The sequence below is a fragment of the Rousettus aegyptiacus genome, unplaced genomic scaffold (assembly GCF_014176215.1).
Source record: "Rousettus aegyptiacus isolate mRouAeg1 unplaced genomic scaffold, mRouAeg1.p scaffold_m13_p_10, whole genome shotgun sequence".
NCBI classification, from domain to species: Eukaryota; Metazoa; Chordata; class Mammalia; order Chiroptera; family Pteropodidae; genus Rousettus; species Rousettus aegyptiacus.
Genome location: NW_023416285.1, coordinates 38,422,607 through 38,441,219, shown reverse-complemented (window position 1 = coordinate 38,441,219; position 18,613 = coordinate 38,422,607). Strand labels below are relative to the sequence as shown.

At 32.9% G+C, this 18,613-nt stretch overlaps 1 protein-coding gene and 1 pseudogene across 7 annotated transcripts in view; both read left to right on the top strand.

Annotated features, from left to right (window-relative positions):
- The window catches only part of CCSER1 (coiled-coil serine rich protein 1), a 1,108,427-nt gene that overhangs the window by 442,831 nt on the left and 646,983 nt on the right, over positions 1-18,613 (top strand). For all 7 annotated transcript variants that reach the window (XM_016161106.2, XM_036226729.1, XM_036226731.1 and 4 more), the window contains exon 7: positions 18,459-18,536. In XM_016161106.2, coding sequence (XP_016016592.2) covers positions 18,459-18,536 — 78 coding nt within the window. The remainder of the gene's footprint in view (positions 1-18,458; positions 18,537-18,613) is intronic.
- On the top strand, positions 11,704-11,822 carry LOC118608915 (annotated as a pseudogene).

Genomic DNA, 18,613 nt, shown 5'->3' with positions numbered 1-18,613 from the left:
TGACGCTGAATTAATTACAGCTTGAGAAATAAGTAAGAATGTGCTGGTTAAGGGCTGTGCAATGATGGAAAAGGAAATTGTGGGTGGGGAGAGCAGGAACAGTTAAAGGGCTTTCTGGGAACAGAGAAGAGATTTAGTGGGGGCAAAGAGCTAGGAGACCAATGAATATTTGAAGAGAACTATAGCAGGTTCTTATTACTACAGCCCTGTTTCTCAAAGTGAAACTACAGACCATCCAAAGAAAGAAATCCATGGGTAAATGATGAATATACAGATTCCCAGGCTGTGTCACAGATCAACTGAGGCAGGATCTATTCATTGGGACCCAAATGAGCATTTTAACAGAGCATGTTAGGTGATTAACTGCTCTGCATCATAATTTCCAGGATCCTGTACAAGACTTTAAAGTTCAAGATGAAAAGTGTCAGGAGACCAGGACAGGGATATAGATAAGGACTAGACCATATTAAGGATTTTAAATTGTCTTTTTTCTGTTTAAATTATCTCAAAAAATAATAATGTTTCAAAATACATACTAAATATTAACATAGGTTGAAAACAGGAGTAAATAAGCAGTTCAACAGACAAAAATGAAATAACATTATGTGTTTTATATCCTATTTCTTTTATCTTCTGAAGCAATCCATAAGAATATACTACTAGTTCTTATCTATTATTTTATCAGTATACAAATCCTGCCCCCACTCCCCATAATTCTAGTACATTTATTTGCTGCTTGTACAAATCTTTACCTCTTTATGAAATCTTTCATAAGATATGACCAAATTCAACATTCATTCATTCATTTATTCATTTAATCTAATGATTTCCATCCTGGTTGCAAATCAGAATGACCTAATGAACTTTTTTAATAATATATATATTTTTTATTTTTCAGTTATAGTTGGGATACAATATCATATTAGTTTTAGGTATATAACACTGATTAGAAATCTGTATAACTCACAGTGATCACCCCAATAAATCTAGTACCCCTCTACCCACATACATATTTGTTATAATATTGACTGTATTTCTTAAGTTATACTTTCTATCTCCAGGACTATTTTGTAACTATCTATTTGTACTTCTTAAACTCTTTCCCCTTTTTCAGTGACCACCTCTAATTCCTCTCTCAGTGACCCTCAAAACGTTCTCTGTATCTGAGTTTGTTTCTGTTTTCGTTGTTGTTTTTTATTTATTTTGTTTTTTAGATTCCACAGGTACTTTAAATCATATGGCATTTGTCATTCTCTATCTGACTTATTGCGTTCAGCACAATACTCTCTAGCTCCATCATGCAATATCTTTTTTCTATCTCTTTAGTTTTAGTCTCTGTGTGTCTATTAATCTGAAGTAAGTCTCTTGTAGGCAGCATATGTATCTTTTTTTCTTACCCTATTCTTTTGATTGGAGCACTTAATTCTTCATTTGAGGAACTTGTTGATAGATATGTAGGTACTGCCATTTTTTATTAATATTTTTGGTACATATTTTTTTCTTAAAGAAGTTCCTCCAACATTTTCTGTAATACTGGCAAGGTCATGATGAACTCCTTTACCTTTTTCTTTATCCATCCTTCAAGTCTGAATGATAGCTTTCCTGGATAAAGTAATCTTTGTTGTAGATCCTGTGTTTTCATCACTTTGAATATTTTATGCCAAGCCCTTCTGTGGGGGCTTTTGAGAAATTAGCTGACAGTTTATGGAAGTTCTCTTGCAGGTAACTGTTTTTTTCTTGCTGCTTTTAAGATTCTATGTTTGTCTTTAACCTTTGGCATTTTTATTATGATGTGTCTTGATGTGGGCCTCTGGGTTCCCCTTTCTTGGGACTCTCTGAGCTTCCTAGGCTGTTTCTTTCACCAGATTAGGGAAGTTTTCCATCATTATTTCTTCAACTAGGTTTTCAACTTTTTGTTCTCTCTCTTCTTCTTCTGGTACCCCTATGATGTGACTGTTGTTACGTTTAATGTCATCCCATAGGCTCCTTAAATTATCTTCCCTTTTTTTGGATTCTTTTTTCTTGTTGCTGTTCTAATTGGGTATCCTCTGCTACCTCATCCCCTATATCATTGATTTGATGCTCTTCTTCATCCACTACATTGATTCCCTCTAATATACTCTTCATCTCAGATATTGTATTCTTCATTTCTGACTGGTTCTCTATTATAATTTCCATTTCCACTTTTATGTTTTTTATCTTTGTTATAGTTCTCACAGTTAATCTACTCTTCCCCTAAGTTCATTGAGCATCCTTATGACCAGTGTTTTGAACTCTGCATCTGTTAGATTGCTTGACTCCATTTTGCTTAGCTCTTTTTCTGGAGCTTTGTTCTGTTTTCTCATATGGTTTCTGCTTCTTTGTTTTTCCATTTTGCCTGCCTTTCTGTGTCTGTTTCTATGTACTAAGCAGAGCTCCTAAGTCTCCTGGTCATCTTAGTGTGGCTTCGTGTAATAGGTGTCCAGTGGCATAGTCCTGAGAGGGGTTCAGCTGTAGGCCAATTTTAGCCCCAGCCTGTGCCCCTCCAGGGCCACCTGTTAAGATTCAGCAGGCAATCCACAGGTGCCGTGCTTATAGTTCTTTCAAGAGGCCATACCAGAAACAGGCTGGCTACTGCCAGTGTGGGAGTTGGAGCTGCTCAGCAAGGGCACAAGGCACCATGAGGACACCACTGGATGTGACTTGGGCAGGGTCACAAGTTGGGAGAGGCAGAGTTTTGGGGAATACTATGGGCAGAGCGACCTCTGTTATCCAGTTTGATGACATCTCAGCTATGGAAGAGCTATGTCTGCACATTGGGAGGGAGGAGGGCTCAACCAAGGATCAGTGTATACCACTGGCGCTTCTGCCCAGGAGAAAAAGCCTTCTGGCCTTCTCCCTAAAGCTCTACAACTCTGTCTTCCCTCATATTTCTATGGTGCACCCTCCCCTACAGTAACCTCTCCAGCACTAGAGCTCAGGGCAAGTGAGTCCATCACTGCAAAAGTCTGTCGAGGCTGCAGCTGGGGCCCCTTTAAGAGGAACATCTGCACTTGCCATCTGCAACTGCCGTGGACTCTGTCTTGCTTAGCCCACGTGGCAGCCTCACTTCTCCACCCCCTCCCATTGTAGCAAGGTGATCTCTTAATTCTCTCCCTAGTTGTAGAGCATTTATTCATCCAGACACCAGGAGACTGCTTGCTATTTGCCATGGATTCATCACAATTTTGGTGTGGTCACAAGAGGAAATGTGCAAAGCCTCTACCCTCTATGTCATCTTGACTCTCCTAAAGAACTTTTATAACAATTGATTTACAGGGCTTTTTTTTTCCCCCCAGTGTCTGTTATGTGAAAGTCTCTTTACCCTGTACTGTGAAAAATGCTTGCTTAAGAGAAGAACACAGCCCAATGGCCCTTGAAATCTAGAAAGAATATAAGATATGTACAAAAAAATGTAGTAAGTTAACACATAGTAAGAGCCCCAAAGAGCTACAGAAAATGCACTACTGGAGTTCAGAGAGTCACAATATTGCTTGCTGTTGGAGGCCTTAGGAAGTTTTTGTGGAAGAGTAGGCATCTGAGCTTAGTTGTAAATGATAGATCAGGTTTTGATATAAATGTTATTGAAGGAATGCATTTCCAATTTTCTGATAGAGTAGTGACTGGAAGAAAGTAAATCGTGTGAGAGGAATTATGGTTAAAAGAATAGTTGGAAAACAACTAATAATGTCTTGAGACTTGGACTCAGGTATCTATAAGTTATGGAATTAAAAGAGGTTTTTCTCAGTTTGAGGGACCCGATAGCCAGCCTAAAGAGTGCAGAATTCATTCATATTCTTAAGCGAAATATTGAAATGTTTCAGCAAAGGAGAGGCATGAAGAACATGATTCAGAAACATTGATCTAATGTTAGGGTGTGGGAAGGATTGGGGAGGGTGAGGAGAATGTTAGGGGCATATCTTAAGATACACCAGTACAGATAAGAATTATAATTTTTTGAGTCAGATCTTTAGTCCAATACAGAAATGGAATCTTGGAAAATGATAGAATTTGCAAGATAGGCTCTATTTAGAAATCAATCTTCCCTATGGATTTTGTGACTCTTTCTAGAAAGAGAAGAAATAAAAATAAATAAATGCAATTAAAGCTTTATCTACTCCTTCTCAAGGTCTTGAATAATTAACTGTACATTGTACATCTGTGTATGTTGAAAGTGTCCAGCGGTATGCAGGTACCTGGCTAATATAACAATCAGTTCTCCAAATAGAAGGACCCGATTCGTAGCATTTGCCAGTTTCTGTGGTGTAAATAATCTCTCCATGGCTAATTTCAAACTCCTAATATTACATAACTGAACATGAATTCAAGAAGTTTGGGGAGGAAATCTCTACTAATTTATGATCGACTGTCCTTGGCCCCTCAAATTAATTGGCAATAGACATATTAACTGGAGAAAAGTTTATTTTTCATGAAGAGCTACTTAGTAATGAGGAACTCACTGAAGAGCTAGAGGTAAAGATTTCTATACCAACTTAACAAAAAAAGAGGGCCTAGTTTAAGGCTTCAGAGGGAAAGTATGGAAAGGTCTATTGGGCTTTTTTGTATGCTCATGGGCAAATGAAATCCCACTCCTGGTGTTAAGGGATCAATGGCAGCTGTATCTTTGGTAGGTTCTGTTTAAGTTTAGATAAGGTTTCTTTCTCTGGCTACTTATTGTTCAGAAGTTTTTCATTTCAAGTAATTTTTTTATAAGACTTTGCTGAGCTGTTAATCCCTTCTGGAAGAGATAAACACAATCAACTCTAGGGAGCCCTGGCAAGGTGGCTCCTGCACACCAATAATGTATTCCACTTCAGAATTGCCTTTTCAAGTTGTGAATTAAATTATTTAAACAACGGCAACAAAGAAACAAGCAAAAATCAAAACCTAAAGTTGCCCTTAATAGCTGTGATTTGGGCATAGTAGAGGAGATAACAACTTTGGTAATCAGGATTTAGCTATTCATGCTGGATAGCTTTGGTGAATACTACAAGCTTTCTTGATAACTTGAGGAAGTTTAAACAAACAATGATGTATGGACAAAGAGGTAAACTGAACATTACCTCAAAGATTAGAATATATAATGCAGCAAAACTAAATTTAGACAATTGGTGTAAAATTGAAATAAATGCTTTCTCTCTACTTATTCTGCTCATTTTCCTCCTTTGTTTTTTGTTATAAATTGGTTAAGTTGGTCATAGGTATATTTGCTACAGAAAAATGCTAAATTTCTTATCCTCTTTGAGAGGGTTTGCAAAAGAATTTAGGTGAAATAGTTTTGGTTTCTAGATGGCATAAATAAGTAGGGGCTATTCTCACAACCATACCACCTCGTGTTATGGGGCCTGGAGAAGTAGATGTTCGTTTTGCTCCTGTTCATAATTTAATGACTATTCTCTTTCCTGCCACCTAATAACACTTGGCTTGAAGCTCATGTCATTTTGCTACTTTTAACCTCCTCTTTACTGTAGTCTTCGTTAGACCCCAAATCACACTCCTCCCCCTATTCCTTAAAGATTATAGATCTTTACTTGTTTTCATTCTTTGCAGTATTGTTCCTGAAATAGTTCTTATTTTACAAATCGTTGTATCACCTTGCATTTCAGCCTTAAACTCTATTTTCCCATGATCTTCTTGTCTATTCTATCTCATCCAGTGTATGCAAGTATTTATCTGACATCTCTACTACTATGTCCAACTGGAATTTTAAACTTAATTTGAACAAACTGATTTTTTTCCGGTTTTCCTATCCCAATAAATTCCTACTTAATCCTTGATTACTCAGGTAAAAACTTAGAAATCACTCCCAACTCCTCAGTTTCTCTTTTAGATCATGTCTAAACCACTAGGAAATTCTATCATTTCTACCTTTAAAATATGTATACTCTTCAACCATTTTTCACCACCTGCACTAATAACACCTTGTCCAAGTCACCGTTTTCTCTTAACTTACTACAATCATCTTCTTAGTGGCCACACTTATCCTTCTGTAGTCTCTTTTTACCTAACATTTGCCACTTTTTGTGTTGTTGTTTTATTTTCATTATAAGTGAGTTACCAAATCCAGCCCACCCTTAAGAGGAGGGGATTACACAAGAGTGCAATAAAAAGCATTAGAGGCCATTCCAGAAGCTGCCTACCATATGCAGTATATCCAGATCTAAGGGCTAGGGCTGGCACTCAGAATTTAAAGCTAGAAGCTTAGTAGCTCTCTGTAGCATACTCAGAATTCAATTGTCTTGCAATTTAAAAGTTGCCAACATTATCCTATCTACCAACACTTTAAAAGTCCAAGAATGGAAAGACACTCTCTTTTTCCAGTTCAATATTGTACCAGCCACATCGGCTAGTGAATATCTGCTCTGTATAGTTCAAAGTTAACTAGCAGCAGGCCCTGGCATCTGTGTTTTGGCTGAGTTTACACATGACTTTTGTCTTTCTGAGGTTGTTGGGGTCTGGAGGCTTTGGTGGGGCCCATTCATCCCACAAACCATCATTTAAGACTCAGAAGAATATAAAAATAGCTTCTGCCTATGGAGAAAGTCTCCAGAAGCGGCAGACAACCTTTCAGGTCAAACCCTTATGATCTGAGGCTTAAAGCTCTTACTTAGTCAGACCTTAGCAATAAAAGGCACACTGCATAGCTATAGAACAGAACATATCTTCTCTGCATGTGATCTTGCTAGTGAAAGAAAGAGGAATAAGCTGAGCCCAGCACACCGAATTCATCCATGCCAAATTTGTCAGCAAGAAAAGTAATCCTATTTTTGCTAGGCAGAGGAACTGAAAGTGTAACACTATTAGAGTTTCTCTATGTGAAAAGAAACCCAGGAATAAGAAATAAGTATTCTCATCAAACTTCAAAATTTTCCAAATATTTTATTTGCTTTATAATTGTTTTCTTTAATATACAGAAAATTCAACATAGCCATATATATCAGCTTTTGACTTTATGATTTATTTAGGTTTACGAATAGAGAAGTCCTCTCCATTCTATGATAATTGATAATGTTTACCTATATTTTCAAGTAATTCTTTTAGATTGTTTTTATATTTAGCACTTAAACCCATTTAGAGTTTATTTGAATGGAATTTAAGGGTATATTTTTCCTAATAATTAACCAATTGGTAAATCACAACCTATTAAATAACATGATATATTTCTCTTTACCTATCGAAGTTATAATAAATTTAGAACTCTCAAACTTCTCAAGTAGGAATAAAAAGCAGTACATTAGTCTTGGAGGACAATTTATTAATATATGTGAAATTAGCCAATTATTTGTAACCAAGACTTTAAAATTCTATAAATGTATTAAAAGAAATCACAGATACATTTTTAAAATATTATAGCATTAATTATAAAGAAAAAGTGGAAATATAAAAATGTCTAAAATTAAGGGCCTGCCAAAATAAATAAAGGTATACTTATAGGATAGAATTGTATACATTCATCATAAATTACATTGATTAAAAATATTTTATGTTATAAAAATCCCGAGAATATAGTTTGAGATAAGATTTATTATAATGTACATTGATTCCAATCAATTACAAGAAAACTGGGAAAAATACATAAAAATTTTATCAGTGATCATCTTTGTATTTAGATTTTTATTTGTCATCCATCTATCATCTATCTATCTATCTATCTATCTATCTATCTATCTATCATCTATCTGTCTATCATCTATCTCTCATCATCTATCTATTCCTTTTTCTAGTTTGTACTTTTCACACTAGTTTATTTCCCCTAATGAACTTAAGATAATTGGAGGCAGAGACTGTTTTTTCAAATATACATCACAGAATCTGGTGTATGGTAGATTCTCAGTACTGTTAAATGTTAATAAAATGAGACTGTAGTTTGAAGTTGTTGGTAGCAGAACATACCAAGAATGTTCAGGAAAACAGACAGACAGGGATAATGGAGATTCAAGCCATAGATCAAGGCATAAGGAGATCCAGCAGCAACTGGTTTGGATCCAGACTCAGAGATTAGGGATCAGATGCAGTGTGGTTCAAATAAGAATTCGTCATACAGTATCTGTATAATTTGGGGGAATGACAACCAACTATTGTATGCTCCCAGAATTTGAATATAAGAGTAGAAACTGCAATTTCTTAAAATTGAAGCAAACCAAAAGCAAAATAAAATTAATAAGCTTAGTCATTCTTGAGGTAACCAATAACACTATGAACAAAATTAGCTGATTTAAAATATATATATTTTAGTAATATATATATATATATATTACTAATAAGATTAGCTATTTCTCTTCTCAGTTATATTGCAGTATGCTGGCATGAAGTAAATGTGCTTTTGGTAGTTGTTTTTAATTTTTTTTTAAATGAATCAGATAATATGAGTTTGTCACTATGGTGAAGCTCTAGTGTTAAAAAAAAAAGTGCTTGGGTTCTAAATGATTTGTATTTCTTTGTACATTTATTATTGCTTGAAAAAGCATCCCTGAAGTATTATTAATTTTTCTAACTTTATACTAAACAAAGACTGTCTGCTCTGCAATGTGTTTTCTGAGTGGTTCTCTTCACTAAAAAAGAAGAACTTAAATAGGTTGCCACCCTGAGTTCTTATGCCGAGTTTAGTTTTCATTATTAGTTACCATGTTGGCCCGTACCCGAAATAATCACTTATTCCATTAGTTATTCTGTATTATTTGAAAAAAACATATTCACTCATGTGAATTGACATAATTTAATTTCTGAACCTTCCAAACTAAGAATTAATTTCTGATTTTTTTCTTTGAGATTCACTCTGCAGGAATGGGCCAGTTTAATTCTTTGCTATAGCCCAATAATTCAGGTTATTGTAAGGTTTGGTCACAGCTTTGATTTAGCTTTAATTTACTGACAAAACAATAAAGGAATGATATTAGCAATTGGAATTGATCACAAGGTCAGAATAGAGCTAAAAGCAAAGCTGACTAAACACTGAGCCAGGTGTATGTTGCAATATCACTTCTCTGAGCTGCCTTAGGTAATCGATATCATACAGGAAGACATTTTAAAAAGACATAATTTTTGAAACTTCTGTGATTTTCAGTTAATGACCTGCAACTAGAGCTTTTGTTTACCTTGTGGTTCAGTACTAAAGGCCTTTAGAAGCAGAGAATACATGATGAGAGTGGCAAAATATTTGCTCTTAAGCCTTGTAAAATTCTATAAACCGATAGAATCTCTATGTCAGACAATTTGGCCAAAGCATTCTGAATTACAATTGAATATATCTTTTAGCCCAGTAACTTTATATCCAAAAAATTATCTTTTAGATAGATATGTATATAATATCAGATTTCATTTTAGTTCTGTTCATAATAGCAAAAGAGTGGGAATGCAATACTGGTTAGCTCTATTATGATATAGATATAAAATGGAATACTATAAAGCAATATAATAGACTGAGGGAACTCATTATATACAAATAAAATTTGAAAAAGGCAAGTTGAAGAACAGTGTTTATAACATGTTATACTAGATGTCTGAAAGAAAAAAATCAATGACTATATCTTTGTGGATATATCTATTATATACATATAACACCTGTGGAAGGTCATATGATAAATTGGTAAAATTAAGGCTCTCTGGATGTCTGGGAACTAGGAGTGGAAGAGAAATGCTTTCTGGGGAAGAGATGTACCTTTTGAATGTGGGACTATGTGAATGTGTTATCTAGACAAAAATAAATTTAAAAATATATACTAAATTTAACAAAATAATAAGTAAATACATTCTTAAATCTAGGCATTTTTTAACACAATCATGAAGCTCCAAATTTAAAAAAAATATATAATTTGTGTCTCCCCCAAATTTGAAAATAATTGACTAAATTATTTTGCTATCACATAAGTATTGTTAACTTCCCAACTTAAAATAGAATAGTATCCTGGCTCTTTATACTCTACTTGTGTCAGCCAGTTCCAAATTTTAAATTCTATAACTTGCAACTTCCGAAACTTATTGCTTATTCCTATATTGGAAAGGATGCTTAAATCTTTGGCACACTATTTTGTGAGAAGGATTTGACCATTTGGAACTGAATTATCAGCGTGTCTCATTTATCATTAGGACTCAGTTTCCTTTTGTCTGTTTCTTGGATTGGCTCTGTGTTGGATTTTTTTCTAGGGATTTTCCATCTACTTGGTGACCACTGACAAATCAGAAGCACATTCATTGATCTTAGCAGCATTAGTTGAATGAGAGCATCTTATTCTCAAAATTCCAACACAGTTTCCATATTTGAACTTCATTTAAATGATGTGGCTCCTGTGCCTTTTTGTATCCAGTAAGAAAAGTTGGACAGGTCTTTGTTGTATGCTCATACTTATTTCAAGGGTATTTGATCACCAGTATTCACAACGAATGGACTGAGAATTTAGGACAAATCACTCCCCAAAGGAAAATTCAAATTTTGTTAACATAGTAAAATGGATTAGATGCTGAGAAGGCAAAGAAGCAGATGTTAACTATAAGAACATGTTATAAAGAAAAAAAAAAAAAAACCCACTGCATTTTCATTTGGAATAAATACGACCAAAAAAGGATGCGACATAAATTAGTAAGGTTTTTGAGCTTGACCAAAGTATGAAGAGCTAGTCCTGATTTGGATATTGTACTCACTTTATTGTTGCCCAGAGCTTTTAGCTCATTGTCATTTTAAAGATATACTCGATGAAGGGCACAAATTAGCACTCATGAGTCTACCCACTAATGTATAAAGAATGTCCTTCTGTGCCACAATTAGATGCACTGCATTCCCTTTCCTACTAAGTCCTTGGGACAACCATGTCTTACAAGTGGGATGAATCATGGCAAACTTTAATATCTAAAGCAGGGAAATTGATGTGCTATCAATAATTATTGAATATCTGGATGAATAAATGGCTGAAATTTCAATGAAAATTTACACATCTAAAAAAAAGAATGACATCTTCAAGAAAATTAACCTATATACTTTATCAGTAGTAACACCATTGATTATTAAAACAGCATAGAGCATAACATGTGGTGCATATATTTTATATAATTTTATAACTATGAGAATACATGCTTAAATTAGAGTTAACACATTTAAGTGTCCATTTTATTTTGTTATATCTAGAAAATTATTTTATAAAATTTACCCAAGTGGCTTAAAATATTTTACTTACACTCAAATCTGCTTATGTACTTAACATATTTGAGCTCAATTGATCATGCTTCACTTCAAGAAATCTTTATAAATAAACTTTAGTCCCATAGGACAGATCCATTAATTATGTTTTCAGGGGAGGTATAACTAATGGATCTGTACTATAGAATTATGGCATTCAGTGAATATTAATAATGCAAAATCACTCTACCAAGCACCTTAAGAATACCTAAACAAATAGATCATTTTATATGTCTAAAGCTTTCCTTCAGCATTCCCATATGGAACATAAAAGCATGCAAGACATCAGATTTTTTACAACAGCTTTTTGTAAGATCTTCATAGAAGATTAAAGGTTCTTTAGTTATGCATCCCAATAAAATTCAAAGTTTATTTTTATGATAGATATAAAAGCCATGATGAAAGCTTAGAAGGTATCAGTCAGTTGATAGTCATGTATTATAATCCTAAAAAGCCTAGTTATATTACTAATGAAGAATATTTTTAAATAAACTTTTTATTTTAAAATAGATTCAGTCTACAGCCATCCTACCCTGAACAAGCCCCATCCAATCTGATCTCGGAAGCTAAACAGGGTTGGGCCTGGTTAGTACTTGGATGGGAGACCACCTAGGAAGACCAGATGCTGTAGGCATAAAAAAATTAAAAACTAAGGGGTTTTAAGCTGACAGAACCTTGCAATCTGTAAGGTCAACCAAGGATTACCTCACCTAAATATAAATAAATACATACATGCATACATACATACATACATACATAAATACATAAATACATAAAATTGTTTCAGGTTTATAGAAAAGCTGCAGATAGTACTGAGGACTCTCATATATCCCCTATTGTGATCCTACCTCAGCAGAGTACATTTGTCAAAACTGAGAACCAATACTGCTACATTACTATTAATTGAACTCAGCAATTTATTCATATGTTACCAGTTTTCCCTAATGCCCTTTGCTATTCTAGAATTTTATCCAAGATGTCACATTATATTCAGTCATTATGTAGCCATAACAACATAATCTCCAACAGTTCTCAGACTTTCCTTGTTCTTGATGACCTTGACTTTAACTGTTCAGATTTTTGCAGAATGCACCTCATTTTGGGTTTGTCCATTGTTTTGTTGTTGTTGTTGTTGTTGTTGTTGTTTTTTAATGATTAGACCGAAGTTGCTAGTTTTTGGTAGAAGACCTCAGAAGTGGATTATCCATCCCATCCTGTTATACCATGCTATCTACAAGATGCTGAGATAGTGTTTACTGAGTTTCTTCACCATAAAGTCATCTTTTCCCTTTTACTACTTTATGGTTTGGAAGTAAGTCACTAAACACAACCTGGGAGTGGGGGTCGGGTATTAAGTCTCACTTCTTGAAGAGAGTAGTATCTGCATGAATTATTTGGAATTTTTCTGTAAGAGAGATTTGTCTCTTCTCTCCAATTATTCATTATTCGGTCACTGACTTATTTGTGTATGAATTCATTATTTTTTTGTTTTATACTTTGCATTCTATGCAAATACTATGTTGTTTATTTTGTTTCAAAATATCCCATCTTTGGCAATTATGAGCTCTTTTGAGTTTTCTCCTTTGTCTCTTTGGCTTGCTCCACCCTTTAATCTTTTGGGCACTTCCTTACTTCTTGATACAACAAAGTGTCTCAGGATCATCTTACATTACTTGCTCCTTCCTTGGATTCAGCCATTTCTCCAAGGAATCCTGGTTTCTTTATTAGACAAAACCAAGATCCAGGAACTGGGTGTTTAAAACAAAGACTATTTTATATAATAAAATTAACATGTTTTTCCTTAGATCAGAGGGAAAATAAAATATGGCTCTTCTAATAAAATATTTTTGATACTTGTTTTATTTTTTATGAATAAAAGTAACCTGTTGATTTTTGAAATAATGAAAATATATTTCAAATCTGAATTTTATTTTATTTATTTTTTTTATTTTACAAATGGCTAACTTGAAAATTTTATACACAGAATATCTCAGCAGCAAGTGAGAGACTCTTTGTGAATCATTTGAGAGGTCTTTATTTCTTCATGTTAAAAGAAATAACAAAATACTATGTTTCTCAAGGCTATTACAATGAGTGTATATTTGTATCTATCAATTATAAATATAATAGTAGAAGCTAAGAGATGTGACATGCAAAGTATCAACATTCTTTACTAGTTTAGTAAGTCTTAATAGTGTCTCTTACCTTTCAATTTTCCTGTTTCTTTAGTAACAATATATTAAGTATCAAAGCCCTCAACTATATACTTTGGCTATTGACAGTTGTATAGTGTCGTTTGAGCCTAATTACATTACTAATCAAACATTTTAAAAATTGTTCATAATAACAAATTGTGGTCTGAAATTTACCCTGGGAAAATGTTATTATAACAAAAAATATTTTCTTCCATGCTCATTATATATTTGGGGAAAACCACTTACTATGATTTGTAATTCCTTACTGTTCACTTTATGGATTTTTTTAAGAATAAACTTAATTTGGTATACTAATTTTCTTTAACCAACACTAATTTCGGTAATTCTGATGTCAGTTTTGGTAGTCAGAGTAAGTACTAGGTTGGTAGGCAGAGTTGGTACCAGGATTTCAGTGAGATCATTGATCTGCTACTTCCAGCCTCCTGATTAGTTGTCCCTGGTCATTCATATACATTTTTTGGAGCCATCTCATAGGAGCCAAGAAGTTTTAGTTAGACTTCTACCACTGTTTTCCTCTAGTGTGGTATCATTTTCATGTAAACCTGTCAATACCAGCTCTTAACCAACATTGTGTGGCAGCTTTTAATATGTCAAAGTGGGATGGTGTTTGCAGAACTGCTGTATATGCTTAAATTATTTTTTTATTCCACTGAGAAATTTGAAGAAGAGAGAATATTCCTCATCTTGCTTCTCAGAATTTTTTTTAAATCTCTTTTCTGTTTCTGCTTGTGCCCTATTTTTCCTCAAAAATGAGTAAGAGAGCAGGTCTCTGAGATGATAGAAACATTGCTCTTCTTGACATTATTGTTCTCTTTTTCATCTAAAGCTTATTTCTCTCCTGCCATCAATCTGCCTGGGAAGTTCCATAATCACCTACTTTGATGACAGTCTTGAATATTAATTTTAAAATGTTAATACTTTATCAAAGATTTCATCCCTTCCCTCAAAACACCCACAAGCAGATATCTTTGTATTTCTGTATATTGTAATTAAAGTATGGTTAAGCCACTAGTAACTATTAGAGTCCCATCTTATGTATGAGACTGCCCAAAGTGTCTGAGGTTACTTGCTAAAATACAAATTAATCTTTGTTAAAATTTTGTACTAGAACATGTATAATACAAATATTAAAGTTATTTAATGTTTGTTATACACTAGGAAATTTTAAAAACATTTTCAAAGAATAGAATTCCAACTCTACTGTTTTTTGGCTATCACGTATTAACCTGAAAGTTGGTAGAAAAAAACATAAAATGAAAATCTTTGTGAATTTAAAGTAGGACAAGATTTCTTAGGTGAAAAACCAAAAGCATAAACCACACACAAGCACTTAACAAAGTAAAATATACTAATGGTCAAAAGGCAAATGAAAAGATGTTTAATATCATTGTCCATCCATGGAAATGAAATTAAAAACCACAATGAGCTATCACTATATACCCATCCACTAGGAAAAAAAAAAAAAGACTGAATACTGTTTTTGCAAGATACAATGCAAATGAGAGTGCAACATATTACCACTCCTTTGGAAAGCATTTGTCAGTTTCTCATGAGTTTAGCATAATATTATATATAAATTTACTACAGGAACCAAGTAATTTCATTCTTAAGTATTTACCCAAGAGAAATGAAAACAATGATCTACAAAAGATAAATACACAAATGTTCACTATAGCTTTATTCCCAAACTGGAAATAATATAAATCTACCAATGGGTGATTGGATAAACAAATTATGGTCTCCATTAAATACTAGACAACAGTTAAAAGGATGAATTACCAAAACGTATGACATGAAGCAAAATGATACCATGAATTTCAAAATCTTTTTGCTGAATGAAAGAATCTAGACTCAAAAGATTATACATTCATATTGTACATTTTTAATTATATGAAATTCTGCAGAAGGAAAACTAATTTATAGTGATATGTCAGTATTGTCTGGGATCAGGGATGCGGGGCGGTATTTCAATGCAAATGAGCATGAGGGAACATTTCGAGGTGATGGCACTGTTCTATATCTCGATTTTGGTGGCAATCATTCACCTGGATACACTTGTCAAATCATCTAATTATACACTTTTAGCTACATTTTACTACAAGTATGTTATAATTCAATTGAGCTGATTTAAAGTAAAAGATGAGTTGGAGGTGAGGGATGAGATAGTTTACAAATTTAGAGAAATTATATTCTAAAAACAGCACAACAAAGTAAGTAGTTTCTTCAAAACTAAATGAGTAAGAAGAATTCTGAAGAACAATATATATGAGAAGAGGGCGCTATTCCCCAGAATATCTCTAATGTGCTCAAAAGTGAATACATCTAGATTTCATTGTTAAATTTAAAGGCAGTACTTAATATTAAACTCAATCTAGAGAAAAATAGAAAAGAACTGACATATAAGCTAGAAATTTGGGTGAAATAACATTTTAAGTGTAGGAAAAATGTTAGATTCATATTATTTAGTCCCCCTAGTATTGGAAAGAAGCAAATGTTGATTGGACTTAGAACCAGAAAACCAAGTTTTAGGACACTTGTCAGAATTAAGATAGGTTTCTTACACCCTGTCAAGAACATCTGCTGCAGTCTCCAATGGGCAAAGAAATCTGAAAGTGTTACGGGAGATTTAAGGAGAGTCCTTCTTTGGGGATATTTTGCTTCTTTTATAGAATAAGTCTTCTACACTCCCACAGGATTGACTTCTACATTTTTGTAAACCGACCATTTCCACAGTTTCTGAAATATATCAAAAAGCAGATGAAGCCATAATTCTAACAAAATATTTTTATGAAGAAATTTGTATTTAGATATACAATTGGATTGTTATTGCTACCACTGAATAAAAGTGTGAATGAATTAAAGTCTAATATATGGATAAGACATACCTGAAGGTTTTACTATAGTATTTCCTTTGAAAGGAAAAAAAAAAATTGGAATGACAGCTAAAATATAGGTCACCAAAATGCAAATGGTAAAACAGTAAGCTATAAATGAAGATTTTAAACTATTTTGATCTGTATTTTTCAACTCGATAATTAAGTGCAGTTTATCAGATGTTGTCATATAAAATTGATTTGTTTTTTAAACATTTTTCTCAAGATTTTTTAAGAGCAATAGAGTTAAAGTGTCACACTATAAGATGGATTTGAAAGTGAACACTAGAACAAAGTTTTTCTCTAAGAATAACATTCAAAGAATCATGGGTACATGATGCAAATTTTAGAGTCTGCTTTCAACAGTCTTAAGATGGAATATTTATTTCTGGAAAGTTGTAGGAGACCTCAATCCTAAAAGAAGCTAACTATGAAGCTTGATTATGAACTCTTCTTATGGAAATTCAAAAACCTTCATCTGCAAGATTATGATCCAGGCTTTAAAATTTTCAAAACCGAATGTCGTCTCTGTCTCCTAGATTTATTATTTTTAAAGGCAAATACTCTAGTATGCTATGCAGAATGTTAGTACTTTAGGAACATATTGGATAATTCAACTACAAATGAACCATGTTTATCACTTGCTTAATTTCTAATGAGAATTCTAATGATGAGAAAACAGTTCGAGTCTTGTTTTTCTTTCTACAAAAAAAAAGTTTCACTCATTTCTTACGTTAGAATACTACAAACTTACTGGATTTTGTTAACCAGTGTCACCATAATAAAATGAAATAAAAATAAAATAAATAAAAAGAATTCGTAAGAAAACCTTTGTTTCAAAACACCATATAATCAGATAGCAAAAGTTAGCAATTCAGTGTTTCTAATTTTGATCAAATGAATGTCCAAGAAGTTTGGAATGCAGTTAGAAATGAAAGACAGTAACTGATACACCTCAATTATCTGGCGTGTGTATTTTTCTGTTTCCTTTAGTAGATTATTGTTCTTCAGACATTTTAATTCAATGTGCTGGTTTTATATAAATTTGTTAAGTAAGTACATGTTATATAAAAAGTATACTGTGTATCTTGATTCCTATGTTTTAATTGTTATCCATTGTTTCTGGACGAGACCATCGGAAGTAATCTCGCTTTAATGGATACTTTAAATGTGTTCAGTTTATTGTACACCAAATTCAAAAGAATTGACAATAATCTTTGAGTAGAAAGAGAGCCTAAGAATTTACAGCAGTTGCAGCATCTATTCTTTAATTTTTTTCTTTTGTTTAATTTAAGTCAAATTTGTCTATTTGTTTGTTTCCTTATCTCAATCAAGGCAAATGCAATTCTTTTGCTTTAATCTTTATTGAAATTTTTTTTTGTGTGTATTTGTGTGCATGTACATTTGGAAAACAAGCTGAAAAATGTAGGTGTATATTTTTTCCATGATTTATTTGCTTATCTATTCAAGTGGAAGAATTCTCCAGAGAGAACAAGTTAAATATATAGTGAAATAACTCTATTGGTACCTATTTTTTTCTTGCTTTTAGAAAAATAATGACAAGCTTCTAACCCATATTCCTTTTTTTAAGCTAATCTCTTATTTAAGAAGTTTTAATTGATTTCATTTTCAAGGACTAGAAAGACAATATTAACAACATTCCAATATTCTCTTTTATGTGTGTATATCTTTTGTCTTGAAAATTTTTGTTTAGCAGGATATAATAAGAAATGAAAAATGTCAGGGGCTACGAATATGAGAATTTAAAAAATGTATTATTTCTTCACTTTGCAGTTTTATATTAATGGCAGATCTTCTTTTCATAATGAATAAAAACTGGATACAATGATTTAACTTTCAAAAAAAAAAGATTAATCCATGTTTGAAAATCAGCCTAGAAACAAAAGCAACATAGTTAATTTTTGCAAGTACAGTATAATTTTCAAAGAAAAGGTAAGAAATATGTTAAGCAAATGTTATACTAAATACCACCTTAACACAAAAAATAATCATTGTATTTAACAAAATGCATTTATAATGTACATTGTGATAACTTGACTATACCCATATTTCATTCATTGATTTGTTTTTATTTTAGCAAGAAAGATTAGATTCTAAGTTAGGAACAATAAAAACAACTACAAAAAGTGCATCTTTAATTCCATTTTGTTTTCTTTGCAGAGCACAGATATGAGCCCGGCAAGCAGCACCACTTCACTTCCTGTTAGTCCCCTTACTGAGGAGCCATTGCCTTTCAAGGTAAAAGACAAATACACAAAAATAATTGTTTATAATACTTTAAGATAGATTATAAATATTTATTTTACTATGGTAAA